Raw genomic sequence first — 21,162 nt, 5'->3', positions numbered from 1 at the left:
CAATGATATGAGTTTATTTCCATTTTTGACACTTTATTACACAATACACGATAACAAGTTTACCATCATTTTTACAAAATCAACTAACAATGTTGTAAAGATGCAGGAAATGTCAAACAAAAACTTTTACGTATCTTATTAGTTTAATAATGAGACTGTTAACATGCCTAAGAATTGAATCTGAGGAAATGTGAAAAATATGCTGAAAAGTGAAAAAACAGCATAACTTCTACAATAATGGCCCGATCATGCTGATTTTCGAACTCGACCTGCGTTTTATGAATATTCATCAGCTCTGTAAATATAAAGCCAAAAAGTAAAACTGCCTTCCACTTATCGTGTTTACAAGGAAAGTGCACGGCATCGCCATCGGCATCGGCATCGGCATCGGCGACGACAGACGTAGGTGATGGCAATATGTACAGACACATCTGTGTCTGTACATAAAAAGCATAACTCCCCTAAAAATGGCCCGATCATGCTGATTTTTCGAACTTGACCTGTTTTAGTATGATTTATTACTCCTGTGAGTTTCATGACAACAGGCCTAACGGTTTTCCTTAAAATGTGTTTACAGTGTTGCATATATGCTGAAAAGTGAAAAAATAGCATAACTTCTACAACAATGGCCCGATCATGCTGATTTTCGAACTTGACCTGCGTTTTATGAATATTCATCAGCTCTGTAAATATAAAGCCAAAAAGTAAAACTGCCCTCCACTTATCGTGTTTACAAGGAAAGTGCACGGCGACGGCATCGGCATCGGCATCAGCATCGGCGACGGCGACGACAGACGCAGGTGATGGCAATATGTACAGACACATCTGTGTCTGTACATAAAAAGTAAAACTGCCTTCTACTTATCGTGTTTACAATGAAAGTGCACGGCGCCAGCGACGGCGATGACGGGGACAACAGACGCAGGTGATGGCAATATGTACAGACACATCTATATATATTTACTGTACTGTTTGAGAACAGTAAGTGACATGGTTTTTCTTAAATGGTCATCATGGGAGCAGTGCCCAAAATAGGTTTTTTCAAATTTTGATGCAATATTACATAATGTTTAACAGTATGATGACCATCAATTTTTAATAATAAAATATTAGTATCATGGATATTCAGAAAATGTGACTAGCAAAGGTCTTCAGGCCCATGGAATTTCAAAGTCACAACTTGAAATGCCAAAATGTAAACAAGACAGCACTGTTCTGAAATGTTTTTTTTTTTCAGTTTTTAACAATTTTTAACATATAACAAAATTAACAGTTTACTGCCATTTTTATATGATCAACTAAGAAAATTGATGAGATGGGAAAAATATCAACAGAGCAGTGTTAAATGTCCAATTTCTTCCATTATGAGATTCTGAACATAGTGGATGATTAAATCTGACAAACTGCAATGATATGTGTTTATTTCCATTTTTGACACTTAATTACACAATACACGATAACAAGTTTACCATCATTTTTACAAAATCAACTAACAATGTTGTAAAGATGCAGGAAATGTCAAACAAAAACTTTTACGTATCTTATTAGTTTAATAATGAGACTGTTAACATGCCTAAGAATTGAATCTGAGGAAATGTGAAAAATATGCTGAAAAGTGAAAAAACAGCATAACTTCTACAATAATGGCCCGATCATGCTGATTTTCGAACTTGACCTGCATTTTATGAATATTCATCAGCTCTGTAAATATAAAGCCAAAAAGTAAAACTGCCCTCCACTTATCGTGTTTACAAGGAAAGTGCACGGCGCCGGCATCGCCATCGGCATCGCCATCGCCACCGGCGACGGCGACGACAGACGCAGGTGATGGCAATATGTACAGACACATCTGTGTCTGTACATAAAAATAGATACCCGTCAATGTAAACTTTAAAATCTGACCGTCTTCCTGAAAACCTTGAGGACGATCCCAATCTGCCCCTATGATAAGATTACAGTTTCAGGACCACGAGAGTTCAAATTCACATAATGAAATCACAATATTTGACATATGAAAGCAGTGCATAGAATAATATAATGTTACATAATGTTGAAATACATAAATACCAATACAACTGCTTATGTGGGAAAACAGAAAATGTGCAGAGCTTCAGGTGGAGGGGAGTTAAAAATTGAGTTGAAACCCTCAGTGTTTGAAAAAATTAAAAACAAAACATTCCAGTAAAGCTGCTTTTCAAACTAGCATTAATGTTGGCATTATACAAAATAATTTTTTGAAAACTTATTTGCAAAATTAAACAACATTTATCTGCATAATTATCACTGCTTCCCTATTATGGACACTGTTATCTGGCAGAGAACTTAACCTATGGGAGTTTACAGGGAATCTCAACATGTCTAATTTTATTGCCACTTGAAACTTAATTTAGGCAAGTGACCTTATAGTTCTGAATTTTGCTAGTAGTTACCCAATGGAAGATTAGAGGCTTGTCACCCAAATGTGACTCGCAAAGGTATTCAGGCCCATGAAATATCTAAGTCACAATTTTAAAAAAGCAGAAAATAATAATGCACAAAATAGGAGGCTGTCAGTTCTAATGTAATACAATGCTTAACTGCACAGTCAACCTCAAAATTTAATTATGCACAATAGTATATAACGATGTAAGTAAAAGCATAAGGCTTCAGGCCCATGAGAGTTCAAGCTCACACCAGAATGAGATAAATAGAAATTTCACAAAAAATGCATAATTCGATTAAAACAATAATTCAAAAGAGCTGGTTTTCTAATTTAAGCTGTTTGTCAATCCTAAGAACCATTTTTGTAAATAAAAAAATAGGTAACAGTTTTCTTTTTATAACGTTATGGTGATAGTGCACAAAGTAGGTTTTTGATGCAATATAACATAATGGTCAACTGTATAAATACCACAAAATTTTAATTATCTTCTATTAAAAACATGGACATTAAAGGGACAATAACTCTTCGTATGAAATCTATATTTCACAATAAAAACATTGTGAATAACTCATAGAAATATAATATATTCTGTTTTACGACGAAAACAGCCGTTATAGCTATTATTCTGATATCTGAGCTTGTCTTCAGATCAGGTGACCTCCATTGATGGCTATACTGTGGTAAAATCTCTTAAGAGATTTTAACTAAAAACCAAACTTTTTGAAAAAAAACCAGGGACTAACTTTGAATATAAAAATAGATTCATTAACTATTGGTAAGTGTGGGAAAATTGTTGTTGACTCCAGGAAAATTCATTTTTTGGCCAAAACGAAGAGTTATTATTGCTTTAAGAAAATTTGATTACCTCTGAGCTTCATGCCCGTGTGAGTTCTAAGTCCCAGTTTGATGAAAATAAGAATGTAGACACTCACATACCTAATCGGCAAGCTAAGAATACACGAGAATCTTGTTTTACTACATGTGCACTATTTACCTGCTGTTTTGTCAGGAGAGGCAGGTAATTCACTGTCATCAGGGGGAGCGGCTGTAGAATAAAGAGAAGAATAATATCAAACACCATTCTAGCAGAAAATGACTCAACTTTAAAGTAAACAAAAACATGGCTAAGATAAAAGAATTTAGAAAGGAATTTCTTTACAAAATTTAAACATATAAAATAAAATTTGGGATGCTGTCTCCAAGGCACATATATGTGGAATGGCCAACGAAAAAAAAAACATAGAAGGTGGAATCTCTTGGCAAAAAAGAAGAATAACTACATTGTACAAATATCTGTTTAAATTGCACCAAGATGAACTATTCGAGACAATCATGTACAATACCTCTATTTGTCAGCATGTTATTAATATTCACTTCCGAATCTGGTAGGGATTCCTCTAGTGGCGTTTGGTCTAATACTGTTAAGTCCGGCTGGCAAAACGTATCTGAATTCTGTACTCCAATTGCCATATTTTGTGCAAACTGGTCTTTTGGATCATCTGAGAATAGTTGGAAGGATCATACAGTTAGATCAAGCATTGCATCTAAATGTACCTTTTCTGAGTGTACGTATCAGGCTACACCGTTGAAAAATTTAATTCAATATTGAGTAAAATAAAGCATGGTGTTTTTACAGAGAATGAAATTATCGTGTTTGTACGCAGTTAAAAAATAATCAATGGGCTATAGTAGTAGATTGTAAAGTGTCATGTATGTCAATTGATTGATAACAATACAAAGGCACCACTTATTTAGGTACTTTTTCACTCAGCCCCTCGTCTACCATACTAAGATATGGAAGGACACATTTCGACACCCACACGTACATGTATGTATAATTCCTTATTGTGAATTATGTGGTAAAATTGAAAATGTCTTATCTTCTGTTCTTTGTATTCTTTATAAACAAATTCCATATGTGTCTACCGTTTTCCTATATTCTGCTTACCTTTTCCTCTGATCCAACAGGATCGGCCAGCTTTATGGACAACACACCTATGGCGGTATATATTCACGCCAGTTGTATTTGCATCTTCTTCTTTGATATATTCCTCATGGATGAGGCGCTTGGCGAGATGAGTCTTTCCCACACCGTAAGGTCCAACAATAGCTACTCGCTGTCGGTATACTGGAATCTTACCACTTTCACACAACCGTTGAAGCCGTTCATTAAACTCACCTGGTAATACAAATGTTATGCTTCAGATTGACAAAAGGACTCATGGATAAGGTGAACGATGATGTTTGCAGACGTTATATTTATTGTGAAGTGATAGCAGAGAGGAAGCAAGAGAAAATCTAGAGAGGTGGATGCCTGCATATGTGCTTGAGAGTAACAGTGTGTTATATAAAATCTCACATTTTCACGATGACAAAAGTCGATAAATCGCAGATTAATTAAATTTTTGAATTGAATTGAGAAATTCCCAAAAATACTATGGTGCGTTATTTATATCAGGGTAAAACAAACTTCGAGTAAAATAGACAGATAGATAAAAAGGGTGTGTAATCTGGATACTGAATCACTGCTGAAGAACAAAGTGAAGTATACAGACATTTTTCATAAATCACAAAGTCGATTTGCACACAAAGTCTGACGTGTAAGATGGACTATGTTCCAGATTACAAAGCAGCGTAGAGTAAGATTGCCAGTATATGACTTCCTATTCAAGGTCAATAGTAACTATAAGTGTATCTCTGCCATTTTTGCAGATAAAAGAGGCAAAAAATTTGCAAGACTTAGTTTAAGATGAAAAAGTAGGTCAAAGGTCAATTTCAAGGTCACAGTTTGGCTGCCAGTATGTGACTTCTTATTCAAGGTCAATAGTAACCATGGGTGTATCTCTGCCAGTTTTTGAGTATTTCACATTTTGCTTCACTACTGAATATCGAAATGTACTTTTTTGTATAGCACAACTCCTTACCTACATACCAAAAACAAACAAAAAAAATGGATACCAGCCCCAGTATTAATTGAGCTTGACAAGCTCTACGTAATGCAAAAAACAAGAGGTTTCTTGTATTTAGCAGTAGTTAGTTAGCGATCGGTAGTTAGCCTCTCGCTAGTTAGAGTGCCGTTTCACGAAGCAGTCGCTAGTTCTCTCGCTCGTTATTGTCTCGTTGTTGCCTTGGATATTTAACGACTGGTCAGACCAGTCGCTAACTCTAGAGTTTCATTGTACGCATGCGTAATGAGTGAAATAAAAAGGTTGCTTAGTTACCGTTGTCTGTCGTTTGTCTTTGTATCCAATATGGCGGCTACTTTTCTTGCTATCCGTACCGGCAGACAGCAACGTAGACTACGAAGTTTTCATGAAAGGCAGAATCTATTAGAATATACACACGATGATGCAAGTTACGAGAGGTTGCGCCTAGCTGTGACAAAAAGAGCGGCAAAAAGGTGGTGGAGATCTTTTACGACGACCTCAAAGCAGACGTTCTAATGCATTTCCAGCCACCAAAAAATGGAGAGTTTGTGCTTTCGTGACACTTTTACGCAAGAGTTCCACTTCCGGCAGACGGTTTCGAGACTACGGTGAGTAACGAGAGAACTAACGACCGAACTTTACGACTGAACTTAGCGATGAGTTAACGACTGCTTCGTGAAACACCCCTCGAAAATCGCTAAGTTTGCTCGTTAGCGAGGTAGTTCAGTAGTTAGTTGTTCTAACTAACTACTGCTTTGTGAAACCGGCCCCTGGTTTAATAGAGAGTTTTCAGCTTTGGCATCTAACGGCTGCCTCTCCAGTGAAAATGCACCAATTGACCCCAAACTCCCAAAGATGAAGTCCCAAATTGTAATCCCCCCACTTAGGTCGGTGTAGTTTCTAAAAATTGGCACAAACATATTTTTTTTAAATCCCCATTTTTAGGAGATTTTGGCCTGTTTGACCTTGAGATAAAGGTCAACTGTCAAATCCAAGGGCATATCTGGAATCTTCAAATATGACTTTCGGTCAAAATTCTATAGTAATTTTTCCGATAATTCCTTTGGTTTGAGAGATATTTGGCATCGAATTTTCAAAAATTTTGACAAGGGTGCGTTTCAACGAACGTCATGCCCAGGATAATGCACCAACTGAGCCAAAAAAAAGGGTTCAAATTGAGATAATATGTGACCTAAATCCAAGAGATGAGAACATGGGTCCTTGGGGTCTAGGAGGAGAATGGTGACTTGTATCCGGCTCCAGAATGCGGATCTAGTGGAGCTGTATGAGACGGGGCGGGAATAAAATTAGGAGTACCAACAGCTTACAGGCTGGTGGTACTAATAAATGTGTTGACTGCCATTTTAGTGGTAAAACATAATTTGTTATATTTTTATGAGTTGTTTACAATATATTTATTAGGAAATATGGATATCATACAAACAGTTGTTATCCCTTTAACAACAACACAGAATAATATAACACAATATGACTTATTCAAAAAAAAAAATCTCAGCTGATGATTCACAGGGACAGTAAGTTTTAATTTAAAAACCATCAGATGTAAAAATTGTAGCTAGTAGATGATGTGCTGTAGCAATGTCAGAGATTTTGTTTACTAGTTAAAAAAAAAAAAAAAAACATTGCAACAGCCTTGATATATATGTGAAGCATAATGATAATACTAAGAAATGGGATTAAACATTTTAGAATGTTTTTCTCATGATTAAATAAAAAAATGAAACAAAATATAAGTTCTATTGAAAACATCATTTCAACAAGTATTTCATATAGCAAGAGATATTTGGTGCAGTTGTATCAGTTTTGTAGGCAACGTTGATGTTTGTTTAATTTAGAATTGAAATGGCAATCAGCATAATTCTGAGCAGTTCCTGAAATACATGTACATTGTACAATGCTAAATATCTGCTTGGCACAAACATTTGTTGAGTTGGTTTAATAACAAGTTTATTTTTGTTTCCATTTGATGGTGTTTGCATCATAATGTGGTGAAATGTATCATCATACATGTATTATGTATCACTATTATGATTATTACATGAAGTTTTTTTTTTTCTTTATTTAATAACTTATCAACCTACAAATACATATGCCATTGTACTGAATCTGCCTGGCTTATAGACTGTTCAGAATAAATTTTATCAACATCCCAGGGGTCAAAATGTTTAGAAAATCATACTTTCCCTGCCGGGAAAGTGACTTTGTACATTACTTTCCCTGCAAGAAAGTAGCTTTCCCTGATTACCAAATCATGAAAACCAATTTCCCTGATATTTAATTACATAATTTTTAATATGATGATATATCAAGGAAAGAACATATTTTAGAGAAATGTATGTTTATTGTTATGAAATAAACTAACATGACATCCATATATATATAGTGTTTGTGGCAATAACTGGGTTTATTTATCAACATTAATAATAATGTGAATAAAATCTACCAAATACACATACTTACGAAAAAAAAACCTGTGACAGATCAAGAACTTGTCTACTACTCCACGCGTCTTGAAAAAACATAACATGCTTAATGAAGGGTCTACTGTACCTAATCATCATCATCACCATCAGACTCGGTATCTTGGTCAGTCTCACTGTCACTAATATCTGAACTTATCAGAGCTTTCTGTGGTACTTGAACAGTCTTTCTGGCATATTTCTTTGGGTCCAGGACTCTCTTGCCATCTGCTAACCACTTTCCATAGGCAGAATCTGGTACAAACTTGTCCAATTTTACTTTACTTAACTTAACTGTCATGAGATTTGACAAAGAAGATGGTGTAAGTGAAGCTCTCCAATCAGTTTTTATACGTTTCATTAGAGAAAAGCCCCTTTCTGCATCTGCAGTGCTGACTGGCAACACCATTACAATGGCCAAGAGGGCACAAATGTTGGGGTATATGTCTTTATGCACAGTCAACATTCTACTAAGAAAAGAAACTATATCCTGGCCCTTTTCGTGAAGCTCTAGCACAGATTTTTTGAACTGCGGCCATTCAACCTGGCACATGCTTGTTTTAAAGCCAGCGTTGTCTAGTGTCCTCCTAAAATGTTCCGAAAGCTTTTCAATTTTCTCATCTCCATACTCCTCAAATTTGACACTATTTTTGGATGGCCATTTACTAACATTAAACACTTGTACATTCTCACACACAGAATCCTGGTCCCTCAATACATCTCCAAAACGCTCTTCAATTGTACTTATGCTGTCCTTCAAAAACTGGGTTAAATCATTCACAATGGCACCCTTACATTTCTCAATATTTTCTCCTCTACCAAGTCGTACAGTTTCACCTTTGAATTCAAATTCTTCAAGGTCTACAGTTTTGGCTGATTCCTCAACCTTTTCCTCTACGTTGAACCTTTTCAGCAATCTGAGTGTTGCCTTAATTCTGCTTTGAGCACAGGACATTATGTATGAGGATTCCTGCAAGGCCAAGCTGATTGACTGAAGGATTTCAAGTATCTCCTGCACAACAGGAAGGGCAATCACAATCTTTAAGTTTGTCAAGGTATTGTTTATCTTTTTGGCTTTTCCCAATATCTCAGCTCTTTTACTTCCAATACCTTCCACTATCTGGGTAGTGTGCACAACCAGTGGCTTCCATAACTTTTTCAAGACAGTTACAGCTCTTGATCTGTGGGATATCCACCTTGTTCCCATTACATTCTCTGGGCTGTTGAAAGCAATGTTATGTGTGCTGCAGGTAGTTTTCAGAGCTTCCTTCTGCACAGATGATGATTTGTAGAGCTTGTAGATAAGCTGACACAAGTCGGAAAACTCTTGCACAACAGAACTTTTTTTCCCGCCATCTCTGATAGCCAACTCAAACCTATGGGCCAAGCAGTGTATGCCAACTGTCTCGGGCATCAATTCACAAAATCTGCGGTACACACCATTTCTAACTCCAAAATTTACACTTGCACCATCAGCCACAAATGCTATAAGGCCTTTCAAATCATCTACACCTACATAGTTCTTGATACTGTCACACAAATGGTCAAAAATATGTTCAGCATCTGGTTTCTCTACACTGGAGATACAAAGAAACACAGTTCTTGGTTGGTTTTCATCAGTAAGATATCGAACATAGACAATTTCTTCCTCTAGGGAAGCACTGTCAGTACACCCATCACACAGTATTGAAAAAAAGAAACCTTTTCTAATATTTGTGGCAAGATTGTCTCTTAAATCCTTTGCAATATACTTGATAAACTCAGCACATGATTTATCTGATGAGAAACGTGTGGTCAGATTTTTTGATGCACCAACTCTCTCCAAAAGTTCTAATTCCCCAGAGAAGGAGGTGTAAGGTTGGTTACAAATAGCTACTTTGAATGCAGTAATAAATTTTGCATGCATCAACTCTGTTTCAGATTCTTCTATCTTCATGAAACTTTTTTGTAAAGGTTTTCTTTCTGGTGGAGTCAATTGAGACAAAGCTGCTGCTGTACAACGTTTATGGAGATCACTTTCCTGATGACCCAAGATGACTGGCAGTTTGAAAGTCCTGCACCCCTCAATAAATGCTATGCTGTGTGGACCCAATTTACCTATCTTCTTGTGGTTTGAAACACAGTACGAGCACCATATTTTGTCATCATCATTCGTAAGCCAGGGTCTGCCGATTTTCCAAGATTCTTGAAATGTTCTGGAGCGTTTTTCTTTCACGTACCTAACTTCCTTTACAGAAAGTTTACCTTTACTTGGCCTTCCTCGCCTTTGTTGATTGCTGAATGATGACGAAGGTTGTACTGCAAGAACAAAAATTGAATAATGTATTCTTTTAAATGGAGAACAAAACACCTAAATTACTGCATTTATCAGACTGTGTGTGTGTGTGTGTGTGTGTGTGTGAGAGAGAGAGAGAGAGTTTTTGTCCTTAAATAGTTGTTTGTGTGCATGCGTGTGTATATGTTAAAGGCCCTTATCAAATCTTTTCCTATGCATAAAAAGCCCAGATGTATTTTACAAATCACAGGTAATGAAATACAAGTATTTCTCATTTGCCACACCTGTAAGTATCATAATATGTGCCTTGGTTTAAGACATCTCCTGCACATGCCATACAAACAAACTGGCAGCTTGGCCAATTAACTTGCCCCTTATGCTGTTAACAATGCAAAAACAACAAAGAATGGGCCCAGCCAGGCCTTCATAAACTTGGGGTCTGGGCTTTTTATGCATGGGACTAGATTTGGTCTGGGCCTTTGACATATATAATTATATATATTTATATGATCTCTCTCAATACAAGTTGTCTGTTTCAAATTCTTTTTTTTTTTTTTTTTTAAGCTTTAAAAAAAAATTAAAATTTTTTACCATTTTGCTCCTGAACTTCATCAGATTCAGTAAAACCGTCACTGTCGAAATTTTCCATTGGTTCATCTTCTTTGGCAGCTAAAAAGTATTAGTGGTTGATTGTGATTTTATTTTAATTATATACAGATACAGAAAAATTACTGGAAAGTGTTGACGAGAACAGTAATGTGAATATTTAATCATAAAACTATGAAAATAAGGGAGACTCTGGACATATCAATTATCATGAAACCATGGTCAAGCCAATAAAACAATTGGACCTATTTTAAGTGTGCACAGTGATTAATTTCATTCAAAACTTGTGTCATTACTTACTAGTTGGGCAATTTTATACAAATTAGAAAAGGAGAAGTTGAAGAAGTGCAGTGGAATTTCCATATTAAAAACACCCCTTTGTCAGATGTAAAGGGAATAAAGATCTCAGGTCCTTAATTTTAAGGCTAGAATAACGCATGACATCTATAAAATGTTCGTTGGTCGATAGGAGTTCATTGAAAAACAAACCAATCACTTCACAAACAGACTAATTTAGTCTAAATAGAGGCTCTTAAGAAAAACCGAAAATTGGAGGATAAGGAAAAAAATCAGTCTGTGAAATGGCCGATTTGTGTTTCAATACATCATGTCACCAACAAAGAGAATAAGGTAGGGCAGTTTTTATGTTTACCACGTAACAGGAAAGTAATAACGTCATGTATAGTTCATTAGATACGAAACTTGTTAGGCATTGTTTACGACGTACCTGCATCGTGGCCATGTGCGCCCGCTTCACCCTCAGTTCTTGTGTCCTCAAGTTCTTGTTTAGCGAGTTTGCTCGTTTTTTCCATGCTTTCATCTTTGCCTTTTCGCTTGGAGAAACCAAACTTAAAGAGAGACATTTTCAGGACACCAAACGTGAGCCCGTCTTTAGCGCGCAACCTTGCTTTAGCCGATCGTGCATGGAGGGATGAATGATACTAGTTCCCCGTATTACGCTGCATGGTGTGTGCCGTTGTGTATGATTGGGCGCTGCGTCTAGCATTGTTCACGCACATTATTTTGTTCTCACAAGCTTCGTATGTTTGTACCTGTCTATGTTATACCCGCTAGCTGCGCAAGCTTGTTTCTTTCTATGTCAAACATTGTGTAAATTGGAAAGGGAACGAGTCAGATATTTTAGCAGACATCCACAAAGGGGCATTGTGGGATACTACTGTGAGTGAACGATTTTGATTGACAACTCTCATGAAATTCAAAAGGAGGCCCTGTTACCAATTCTAGCTAGTCACGTGAGTGCGTCCTTAGTTTCAGAGTATGTGCAGTACTACCGTATAGCTTTTTTGCGTTGTAGAAAATGGTTAAATAAATGTATTAGTACAACTTAGTGCCAGGAAATGAGTTTTATTATAGGTCGGGAAAGCGACCTTTAATAGCGATTTCCCGAGAGGTTTTTGCATTTCCCGGACCTTTTCAATGATTTACCGGACGGGAAAGTAAGACTTGACATAGCTTTCCCGAGCTCGCAATAGCTTTCCCTCGGGAAAGCGGGAAAGCAACATTTCGACCCCTGCATCCATATATTTTTTTTTAATTTGGAGAAGACTAAGTACATCTGGAGCAAACGGCTGTTTCACAATCAGGGTGAACAATTAAATGTGGTTAATGTTACAAGTGTCTGATAAATTAACAATTTATGATTGGAGATTGCCGATAGACTGATATCAAAGACACTGTTCATAGGAGCAAAATATCTGGGATGTAACCATCATTATTAATGCTATATGGTATTTATAATCATGAGCCCCTTGGTGTCTCCTACCCCCCCCCTCTATTTTATTTAGGAATCACAGCATATTCTGTCTGATTTTATTATTCTATAAGACATTCCCCGCACATGCCATACAAACAAACTGGCAGCTTGGCCAATTAACTTGGTCAATTAACTTGCCCACTATGCTGTTAACAAAACAAACACCATTAAGAATGGGCCCAGCCAGGGCGTAATAAACATGGGGTCTGGGCTTTTTATGCATGGGACTAGATTTGGTCTGGGACTTTGACATAAATATGTGGGTCCATCAGCATGAAGTTTAAAAAGTCCAAAAAGGTGGTCAAAACCATTTCATCAACATTTTTATCCAGTATAATAATAATAATAATAATAATAATAATAATAATAATAATATATATATATATAATATATATAAATAAATAAAATGAATTTAACTTTTTGTGTTACATAAAAATGTGTTTAGTTTTGTATATTTCATTATAATTTGCATGCTGTGACAGTATGAATGCAAGTACTATTTTTTTGTATTCCAAACCCAAGGTCACTGTTGTGTATGAATACACTACTTCCTGTGAAAAGTAGTTCCATTTCATCAAAAATGGTCGTCTGCTAGTTTTATTTGCAAAGAACAATCCACAAAGTCAGGAAAATAAGGTATCATCCAAAGTACTTCAACATTTAATTTATTTGTGTGTGTTAACAACAAACTGGTGATGAAATGTCTTTGAATCTAGAAGTGGTAAGACATCAAGAAACTTGACAAAGTACATTTGAGAATTTAGGTATATCTAAGCTTTCATGAACAGCTACAAGATGAAGATTATGAAGAATTAGACTGTTCTGTTGTGAGATTTGAGTTGTTCTTCACTGACAAATGGACAAGAAGTTCAGGGATTAAACAATGTAAGATGCTTTTCTTGTGACTTAATAAAAATACAAATAAAGCATACTATAAATTCCATTAAAAAGAGTTCTTCATCATCATTCAAAATCCTAATCACTATAATGGGTTCATGGAAATTGGTCAGTAACAGTAAAGTATTAACTATAGAAAATGTCTCCACTCTACATACATTTTTACTAAAGCACAGCTGTGTGCTCACTGAATTTAAATATGCTTAAAAAGTTTTTTATTGAAATAAAGGCAAACATATTTATGGATAAAAACATTGTAAGACTAATAAACTTTCAAATATTTTACATAATAATCATATCTATCCACAGTTAATACATGTTACTCACCTTGTTTCAGTTCAACGTACTGGAATGTCTGAACATTGCCGTCATACTCTCCCACCACCAGCTGACCAGTAGGGTTGATGACTACTGCCTGGGGAGACAACAACCCATCATCCTTAGTGACAATGTATCTGATAAACTGTCCCTGTGGACTCAGTGCCACTATCCTGTCGTTACCATAGTCAGCAATGAAGATGTGACCATAGCTGTCTGTGCACACTCCATATGGTGAACTCAGTTCACTGCCTTCTCTGCTGCTGTCATACTTGTACAGATGATCACCAGTAGGTGACAGCACATGTACACAGCGTCCCCACATGTCTGCCAAGCTCCAGTCTGATATCACAATGTTATCATTCACACTGTTCACTGTGATGTACACTGGGTATCTACACATACTGAGTGGAATAGTGTTCAGGAGCTGTCCACTGTCTGCATGGAATGTCAAGATGGACTTCTTTTCAGTGTCACAAACCATCACATGACCTTGTCTGTTCAGTGTAATACCATGTGGTAACTCCAGTAGACCCTGACCCATGGTTGTCACCTGCTGACCTCTGGTGGAGTACACTTGGACACATTTGTCACCATGTGATGTTATATACAGGTGACCAGTCTGTGACACAGCCACATCCCATGGTTTGTTTACTTTAATGTTAAACTTAAATTGTCCTTCATGTGTGAATACTTTTGTTTTGTTGTTATCTATATCCACAACAAACATGTGTTCCTTATCTATGGCTAACCCAGTTATGTCCGTTATTCTTCTATCATCTTCCAGTTCAGTACTGAAGGAACGCACACATTCTGCCTTGTCTAAGAAAACATGAGGATGTGTAGCTAATGTTGTATTTGTTTCCTGTTCAGCTAATGGAGGTTGTGTCTGTACTGTCACCTGTCCTGATCTTGGATTTACACCTCGTCTAGACTGTCCTAACATGGCTTCCATTCCGACAGTAGATCCTGTAATATTTCTGTCAGCGATTGCTAAACTTTATGTTCACTTCTGTTGCTGCAGCTTGGAGATCACAGTAACATAAACACTTGCTCCATATACCTACAAGTCGGTCAGATCATATCTCTTTCTTTGTCAAATATGTTCAACATTATCCCACAATCTCCGTCCTGTTACTTCCTGGTTGTTGAAGAAAATGGCGCCTCATTCATACAGACCATAATCCTTTGCGCAACACGACTTCCGGTATTTTTTTCATAGCAAAACTATAGACGCGCAAAAGAAATAACGTACAAAGGTAACTGGAAAATGATTATTTGATATCAGATAAAAAAGATATACGTAAAACTAATATTTCTCTTCACAGTTATCACCTTAAACAGTGATTTTTATTTTATTTTATTTTATTTTTATTATTATTATTATTATTTTATTTTTTTATTTTTTTGTTAGGCCTACACACACTGGACAATAGAAGTGAACCAATACTTTGGGGGAGATAAATGACTCTGGAATGATATGCTCCTGGTATCATTTTATAAACATCAAAATTCACAAAAAAAAAAAAAAAAAAAAAAAAAAAAAAAAAAAAAATACAATTCCATAGTACAGCGGTTTTATACTCAATAGTCATATTAAGAGTAGACCCAGGCCTTATAACTTTCATTACTCTGCAGAGGGTGACACTTCTTTTGTCCAGTGTGTTTATTTACCTCATTTTTTCCTTGTTTTTATTTCCCTCAATTTTCTGCCGCCATCCCTATCATGCGCATTTTTGAGCCACAATTTGATGCATGTGTCTTATTCAGCCTCGGTAGCTCTCGATCTACCTGCATCTGTGAAAACATAAAAAAACTTAACTTAATCCTCCTATCTTAACAGTGCTAAATTGGACAGTAAACAAAAATGGTTCAAACAGGAGTTACAAAACGGAATGGTCTCATCAAAGGACAGAAATAGGTTGATATGCGTTTATCCTTAAGAGAATATATGTAAAAACCATAAAAAGACAAAGTTGTTCAGAAGAAACAACCTTTATATTTTGAACTGTAACTTTACTTCAGGATCATGATAATACAATTAATATGTAAAAATATATCTGAGCAAACATTATTTGATCATTACGAAATGCAAACATTCCATTGCTTTTAAAGGGCCGAGTTTTTTAGTGCAACCTTTCCGCCCTTCCCAATACAGTTACACTGGCATGCAATATGTTAGTTTTAAAAATAGTAGACATGATCCTATCTACATGTACACTGTACCATTTCCTTGGAGGAAAACCCTCCCAGTGTGGTTTGACCTTTGAAATAAATATAAAATAGCCTATTCTTAATTAGTAAAGCACATTTATATATATACATACAACAAATGATAAGTGTTCAGATTAAAGTGTTATATTAATCATTGATCAAATAACCACTATTTTAAAAATCAACGTATTATTGATTCCATATGTAGCTTCAGCACAACAATCACTACATTAATTTTAATCATACTATTTTTTTAACTTACCAGTAATTTCATTATGCTTATCTTTAAGTATGTTTTCAACCCTTGCCACATCTTCTCTAGTCTCCATAGGAAATGCAAACTCGTCAATTAAGACAATATTGTCATCAGGACTTCTGTTCTGTTTCAATTTTTGCTCTAACCTTGTAAGAACAATAATGTTATTCTTCAGCATAGCTGCAGGAGAGTGGTGAAGATGAAAAGATCTCTGAAAACCATAATAGGCCTACGAATAATTCATCAGTAAAGAAATCAGATTGGAATTAATGAAAATACGTTAAAATGACTACCAAAATGCACCATGTGCACTTCCTTATGTCAGGGGTCGAAATGTTCAGAAAATCATACTTTCCCTGCCGGGAAAGTGATTTTGTACATTACTTTCCCTGCAAGAAAGTAGCTTTCCCTGACAACAAAATCATGAAAACTGATTTCCCTGATATTAAATTAGATTATTTTAATATGATGATGAATTATAAAGGTAAGAACATATCTTTGAGAAATGAATGTTTATTGATATGAAATAAACTAACATGGCATCCATATATAGTGTTTTTTATAACAACTAGATATATTTGTCAAAATAAATGTGACTGAAATCTTAGTACCAAATACATATGCTGCATGTGTATTGCTGACTGAAAGGACCATCACAATGGCCAAGAGAGCACAAATATTAGGGTAAATGTCTTTAAGTACAGTCAGCATTCTACTTTAAAAGGCAACTATGTCCTGGCCCTTTTCATGAAGTTCCAGCATGGATTTTTTTTAACTGAGGCCATTCAGCCTGGCACATGTTTGTTTTAAAGCCAGCTTTATCCAGTGTCCTTCTAAAATGTTCTAAAAGCCTTTCAACTGTCTCATCTCCATACTCGTCACTGTCTATATTCTCCATGGGTCCATCTTTGGCAACTAAAAAGTAAGTATTAATAGCAATTGATTGATTGAGATTTTATTGCAATTATATACAGTTACAGAGAAATAACTGGACATTGTACACTAGAATGGTAATGTGAATACTTTACTATGAATTGAAGAAAGACTCTGGACATGTCAATTATCATGTAATCATGGTCAAACCAATAAACAATGGACTTGTTCCCAGTGTGCACAATGATTAATTTCATTTGAAACTTGGGGCATTTTCTTAATAGTAGACAATTTCACACCAATTAGAAAAGGGTAAGTTGAAGAAGCGCAGTGAAATTTTGATGTTACAAACACTCCATTTTCAAAAGTAAAGGGAATAAAGATATTAGGTCCTTAATTATAAAGGCTAGAATAACCTATGACATCTTTAAAATGGTCATCAGTTTGGTAGGAGTTCAATGAAAAACAAATCAATCACTTCTCAAATAAATTAAATAAGTCCAGGTGAAGCTCTTGAGAAGAGCCGAAAAATCGAGGGTAAGAAAAACTCAGTCGGTGAAAAGGCCCATTTGTTTTCAATACATCATGTCATCAGCAAAGAGAACGAGGTAGGGCAATTTTTATGTTTACTACGTAACAGAAAAGTAAAAACGTCTTGTTTATCAATAAATTTACAGTTCATTAGAGGTGAAACTTGTTAGGCATTTTAATTATTATTTACGACGTACCTGTATCGTCGCCATGTGCACCTGCTTTACCCTCATTTCTTATCCTGTCTTGAAGTTTACATGTGTCTTGTTTAGCAAGTTTGCTTGGTTTTCCCTTGCTTTCGTCTTTGATTTTCCACTTGAGGAACTCATGCTTAAAGAGATTCATTTTCTGACCATCAACCTCTGTTAGACTTGAGCCCGACTTATGCGCGCAACCTGAATCTTGCATCAGCTGATCGTGCATAAATGGCTGACCGATATTCGTTCCCCGTACTACGCTGTCTGGTGCCCATTGATTGTGTAGGCTTGGACACTGCGTTAACTTTGTTCCCGCACATTTATTTGTTTCCGTGAGCTGCGTAGGTTTGTACTTCTCTATGTTATACCTGCTAGCTGCGCAGCCTTGTTCCTTTCTATGTTTAACATTGTGTAAATGGGATAGGGAACGAGTCAGATATACCACTGTAAATGCCTGGAGAAGATTTTGATTGACAACTCTCTTAAAATTCAAAAGGAGGCCCCGTGACAAATTCTAGCTAGTCACGTGAGTGCGTCCTTAGTTTCAGAGCAAGTACTTACGTCGAGCTTACTTGCGTTGTAGAAAATGGTTAAATTGACGGCTTGGTGCCAGGAAATAAAATAACAGTTCTTCGGGAAAGCGACCTCTAAGCGCGGTTTCCCGAGAGGTTTTTGCATTTCCCGGGCATTTCCAATGATTTACCGGACGGGAAAGTAAGATTTGACATAGATTTCCCGAGCTCACAATAGCTTTCCCACGGGAAAGCGGGAAAGCAACATTTCGACCCCTGTTATGTCTAGTCCTAATTTAATTATTTGTCTTTTTAAAAACATGAAAAATCTTAACATTACAAATATGCATATAGGGGAGAGCGGGGTTGGTTGGAACAGTTTTCACCTTTTTTGCGATATCTCAGCAGTCAAAGCTTTGGGGACAAAAATAAAAAATCTGATAGGGGAAAATTATATGCCGCACTTATCTATGAAATAAAACATCAAGTAGGTCTTTTTATTTTAGAGTAATAAATGCTCAAAGTTGGCTCCTAAAACGTTCCATCTCACCCCACCCGCGGGGTCAGTTGGAACAGGCAGTGGGGTGAGTTGGAACAAGAGGGCGAGTTGGAACGCTTGCATATAAATTCAAAGTATAATTCATTTTAAGAGTAGTTTTATCTATATTAATTTCCCAACAAGTACGTGTTACTTTGTATTCGTATCTCCATAGTTTGTAAGCATTTTTTACTTTTACAATTTGCTTTCAAATAGTCTTTTCGATGTATAAACCATATCCAGTTACACTTCATTTCATAATGATAACAAAAGTGGTGTAGTTTAAGAGAAAAGAAATTGAACTCCTATAACTCAACCTATTAACAACAGTATGTTAGACCTACAAATGAAAACTGTATCTCTTTCAACTCAACAACTCAGAATCAAAATTGCAGTTCTGACATATGTAGGCCCTACACTTGGTCAACCTTTGTACAGTCTTCATGTGACCACTTTAGACAAACAATGCATTTAACCCAATGCTCTTTTGGTCGGCTGTTAATGAACGGCTCCCCACAAACCAGACATGGCCACTCTTCTTCTGACTCAGAATCGCTGGTCATCTTTAATTTCCCTTTTCTTGATTTTCTCTATCGACTAGAAATCTTAAACTGTTTTTTATTTTTGTTGCGCTTGTCCTTTTTAATTTTGTTGGGCTTGGCCTTTTCTTTTTCGAGTAGCTCATTTTCAGGTGTGTCAGTTATTGGGTCTAATTATTGCTGGACTTGAGCTGTTTGGGGTTTTTCTTAAGTGAGCTTTAGTGTGCTGTAGCACCTCTTCCGGTGAGGGCAACTGAGATTTCAACTGAATCTTTGTCTAAGTTACCAGGTGAATGTTTGTCTTTTCTGGCGGATTTTGTACCGTCGTTCACTAAACATTAACAGCAACCCCCAATCCATTACACAAAACATTTAAAACCACATCGGCAGAATTGGTGTTGTATAGTTTATCCATAACATAGGCTCTCAGCTAGAATATTTTCATTTTGCCGCGAAAAGCAGAGTAATAATCAACATTTCCTTCCACATCTAAAAGCAATTTATCGCAAAAAGCAACAGTGGGCATGCAGACCCCTTTAGACCAAATAGCTAGGAACTGCATTTAACAAGCAATGACCCCCCCCCCCCTTGTATCTTCTACACGCATGTACATTCCGGCATCTTGGAGATGTTCTATCAGCTAGATTCCGTCTCCAGTTGGAGTTGTACTGGGTTACTACGTTACTACTCTCTTCAAAGTTGAAATTAAAACATTTAGAGAGGTTTAAAAAATGAAAAACACCGTGCGGGGTGGGTTGGAACACCCCTGACAGTGTTCCAACTGGCCCCATGTCAAATGTTCCGACCAGCCCCCATGACGTCATGGCCTACTTATGACACTGTATTTCTTTAACACGTGGGAAGTGATTAAAAAAAACAACAGCCTTTTGAACATCAAGGTGGTCCTAATCGCTATGCACAATTTCAGTGATATAATCCTTATACTTAAGTTTACAGTACGATGAATGTCAAAAATATGAAAACTTACTTCGAGTAGCGAAAATAAGTTTTTTTCGCATAAAACTTTTACTGCATTTTCGAAACTTCCACAAGTTTACCGGATGAATGACCATGCCACGTGACATTTTTATGCTGAAGGAGCACATGATCGGTCTTGTGATTTAAGAAATAAAGCCAATGTTCCAACTTACCCGCGTTCCAACCCACCCCGCTCTCCCCTATATGCCAGATATTGGTGGTCAACTTGAATGTAAACTGTATTATCTCTAGACATATTTGGTCAGTTATAAACGACCAATTTTTCCATATATTGTCTTATTCATCACCTTTCTACATGATCCGTAGGAAATTAATGGTTACTTCACCATCTTTATAATTTTCAGTTAACCTGAATAAAAAAAAATACTGTTAGTAGTAGTTTATCTCAGCGAGGGTTTTATTTTTATTTATTTATTTATTTATTTATTTATTTATTTTAACAAATTTAAGCGAGTCTCTTGAGAATTTAAACGAGCCACCTCGCTGCTGTGAATACAGAGGAGACCGTGATGTGCAAATGTTTTGAAATAAATACTATTTCAAGAGAAGATCCCTGGCTTCATATATATATATATGTTAAAATGTCAAAAAGCTCGCAGTCTTCAAACTAAATAAATTATTATCACTTAACAATGTCTCACAATTTAGCGACTTCGGGAAATAATTACAATGTGCATCGGAGCTAAGATTAGCGTCAGTAGGCCTATAATGAATTATTGTTATTATTATTATTATTATTTGTATCAGTAGTAGTTTTTGTTGTAGTGGTAGTTCATTGATATGACTTTATATTGTTACTGTATT

At 36.2% G+C, this 21,162-nt stretch overlaps 4 protein-coding genes across 4 annotated transcripts in view; all 4 read right to left on the bottom strand.

Annotated features, from left to right (window-relative positions):
* LOC147760041 (uncharacterized) overlaps positions 1-3,892 on the bottom strand; it is a 35,683-nt gene extending 31,791 nt beyond the window's left edge. The window contains exons 1-2 of the mRNA XM_086996308.1: positions 3,766-3,892; positions 3,417-3,467 (exon numbers count right to left, since the gene is read on the bottom strand). Of these exons, the coding sequence (XP_086852434.1) occupies positions 3,417-3,467; positions 3,766-3,892 (178 nt within the window). The remainder of the gene's footprint in view (positions 1-3,416; positions 3,468-3,765) is intronic.
* LOC147760039 (E3 ubiquitin-protein ligase TRIM56-like) lies at positions 3,772-14,958 on the bottom strand. Its single transcript, XM_086996193.1, has 2 exons — positions 13,709-14,958; positions 3,772-4,601 (listed from the first exon to the last, which is right to left on the bottom strand). Exons 1-2 carry the CDS (start codon positions 14,652-14,654, stop codon positions 4,345-4,347), a joined length of 1,203 nt encoding a protein of 400 aa, XP_086852319.1. The 5' UTR covers positions 14,655-14,958; the 3' UTR covers positions 3,772-4,344.
* On the bottom strand, positions 7,875-11,573 carry LOC147760040 (zinc finger protein 862-like). Its single transcript, XM_086995527.1, has 3 exons — positions 11,438-11,573; positions 10,696-10,773; positions 7,875-10,127 (listed from the first exon to the last, which is right to left on the bottom strand). The coding sequence occupies exons 1-3, from the start codon at positions 11,571-11,573 to the stop codon at positions 7,921-7,923; spliced, it is 2,421 nt and encodes an 806-aa protein (XP_086851653.1). The 3' UTR covers positions 7,875-7,920.
* Positions 14,959-16,496: 1,538 nt separating the features above from the next.
* LOC106168666 (uncharacterized) lies at positions 16,497-18,555 on the bottom strand. The gene is made up of 2 exons (XM_013547820.3): positions 17,771-18,555; positions 16,497-17,084 (listed from the first exon to the last, which is right to left on the bottom strand). Exons 1-2 carry the CDS (start codon positions 17,994-17,996, stop codon positions 16,915-16,917), a joined length of 396 nt encoding a protein of 131 aa, XP_013403274.1. The 5' UTR covers positions 17,997-18,555; the 3' UTR covers positions 16,497-16,914.
* Between the last annotated feature and the right edge of the window lie 2,607 nt (positions 18,556-21,162).

The sequence above is a fragment of the Lingula anatina genome, chromosome 9 (assembly GCF_051362555.1).
Source record: "Lingula anatina isolate TDL-2025a chromosome 9, LinAna3.0, whole genome shotgun sequence".
In the NCBI taxonomy this organism is placed as follows: domain Eukaryota; kingdom Metazoa; phylum Brachiopoda; class Lingulata; order Lingulida; family Lingulidae; genus Lingula; species Lingula anatina.
This window is presented reverse-complemented; position numbering and strand designations above follow the sequence as displayed.

Bases quoted from the DNA above. Each gene is read 5' to 3' on its own strand.
- LOC147760040 (XM_086995527.1), bottom strand. From the start codon at position 11,573: ATGTCTCTCTTTAAGTTTGGTTTCTCCAAGCGAAAAGGCAAAGATGAA. The intron at 10,774-11,437 runs GTACGTCGTAAA...AATACTTTTTAG, and splicing joins CGCACATGGCCACGATGCAG to CTGCCAAAGAAGATGAACCA. The intron at 10,128-10,695 runs GTAAAAAATTTT...TTGTTCTTGCAG, and splicing joins TGAAGTTCAGGAGCAAAATG to TACAACCTTCGTCATCATTC.
- LOC147760039 (XM_086996193.1), bottom strand. From the start codon at position 14,654: ATGGAAGCCATGTTAGGACAGTCTAGACGAGGTGTAAATCCAAGATCA. The intron at 4,602-13,708 runs GTGAGTAACATG...TTGTATTACCAG, and splicing joins GTACGTTGAACTGAAACAAG to GTGAGTTTAATGAACGGCTT.
- LOC106168666 (XM_013547820.3), bottom strand. From the start codon at position 17,996: ATGCACGATCAGCTGATGCAAGATTCAGGTTGCGCGCATAAGTCGGGC. The intron at 17,085-17,770 runs GTACGTCGTAAA...CTTACTTTTTAG, and splicing joins TGCACATGGCGACGATACAG to TTGCCAAAGATGGACCCATG.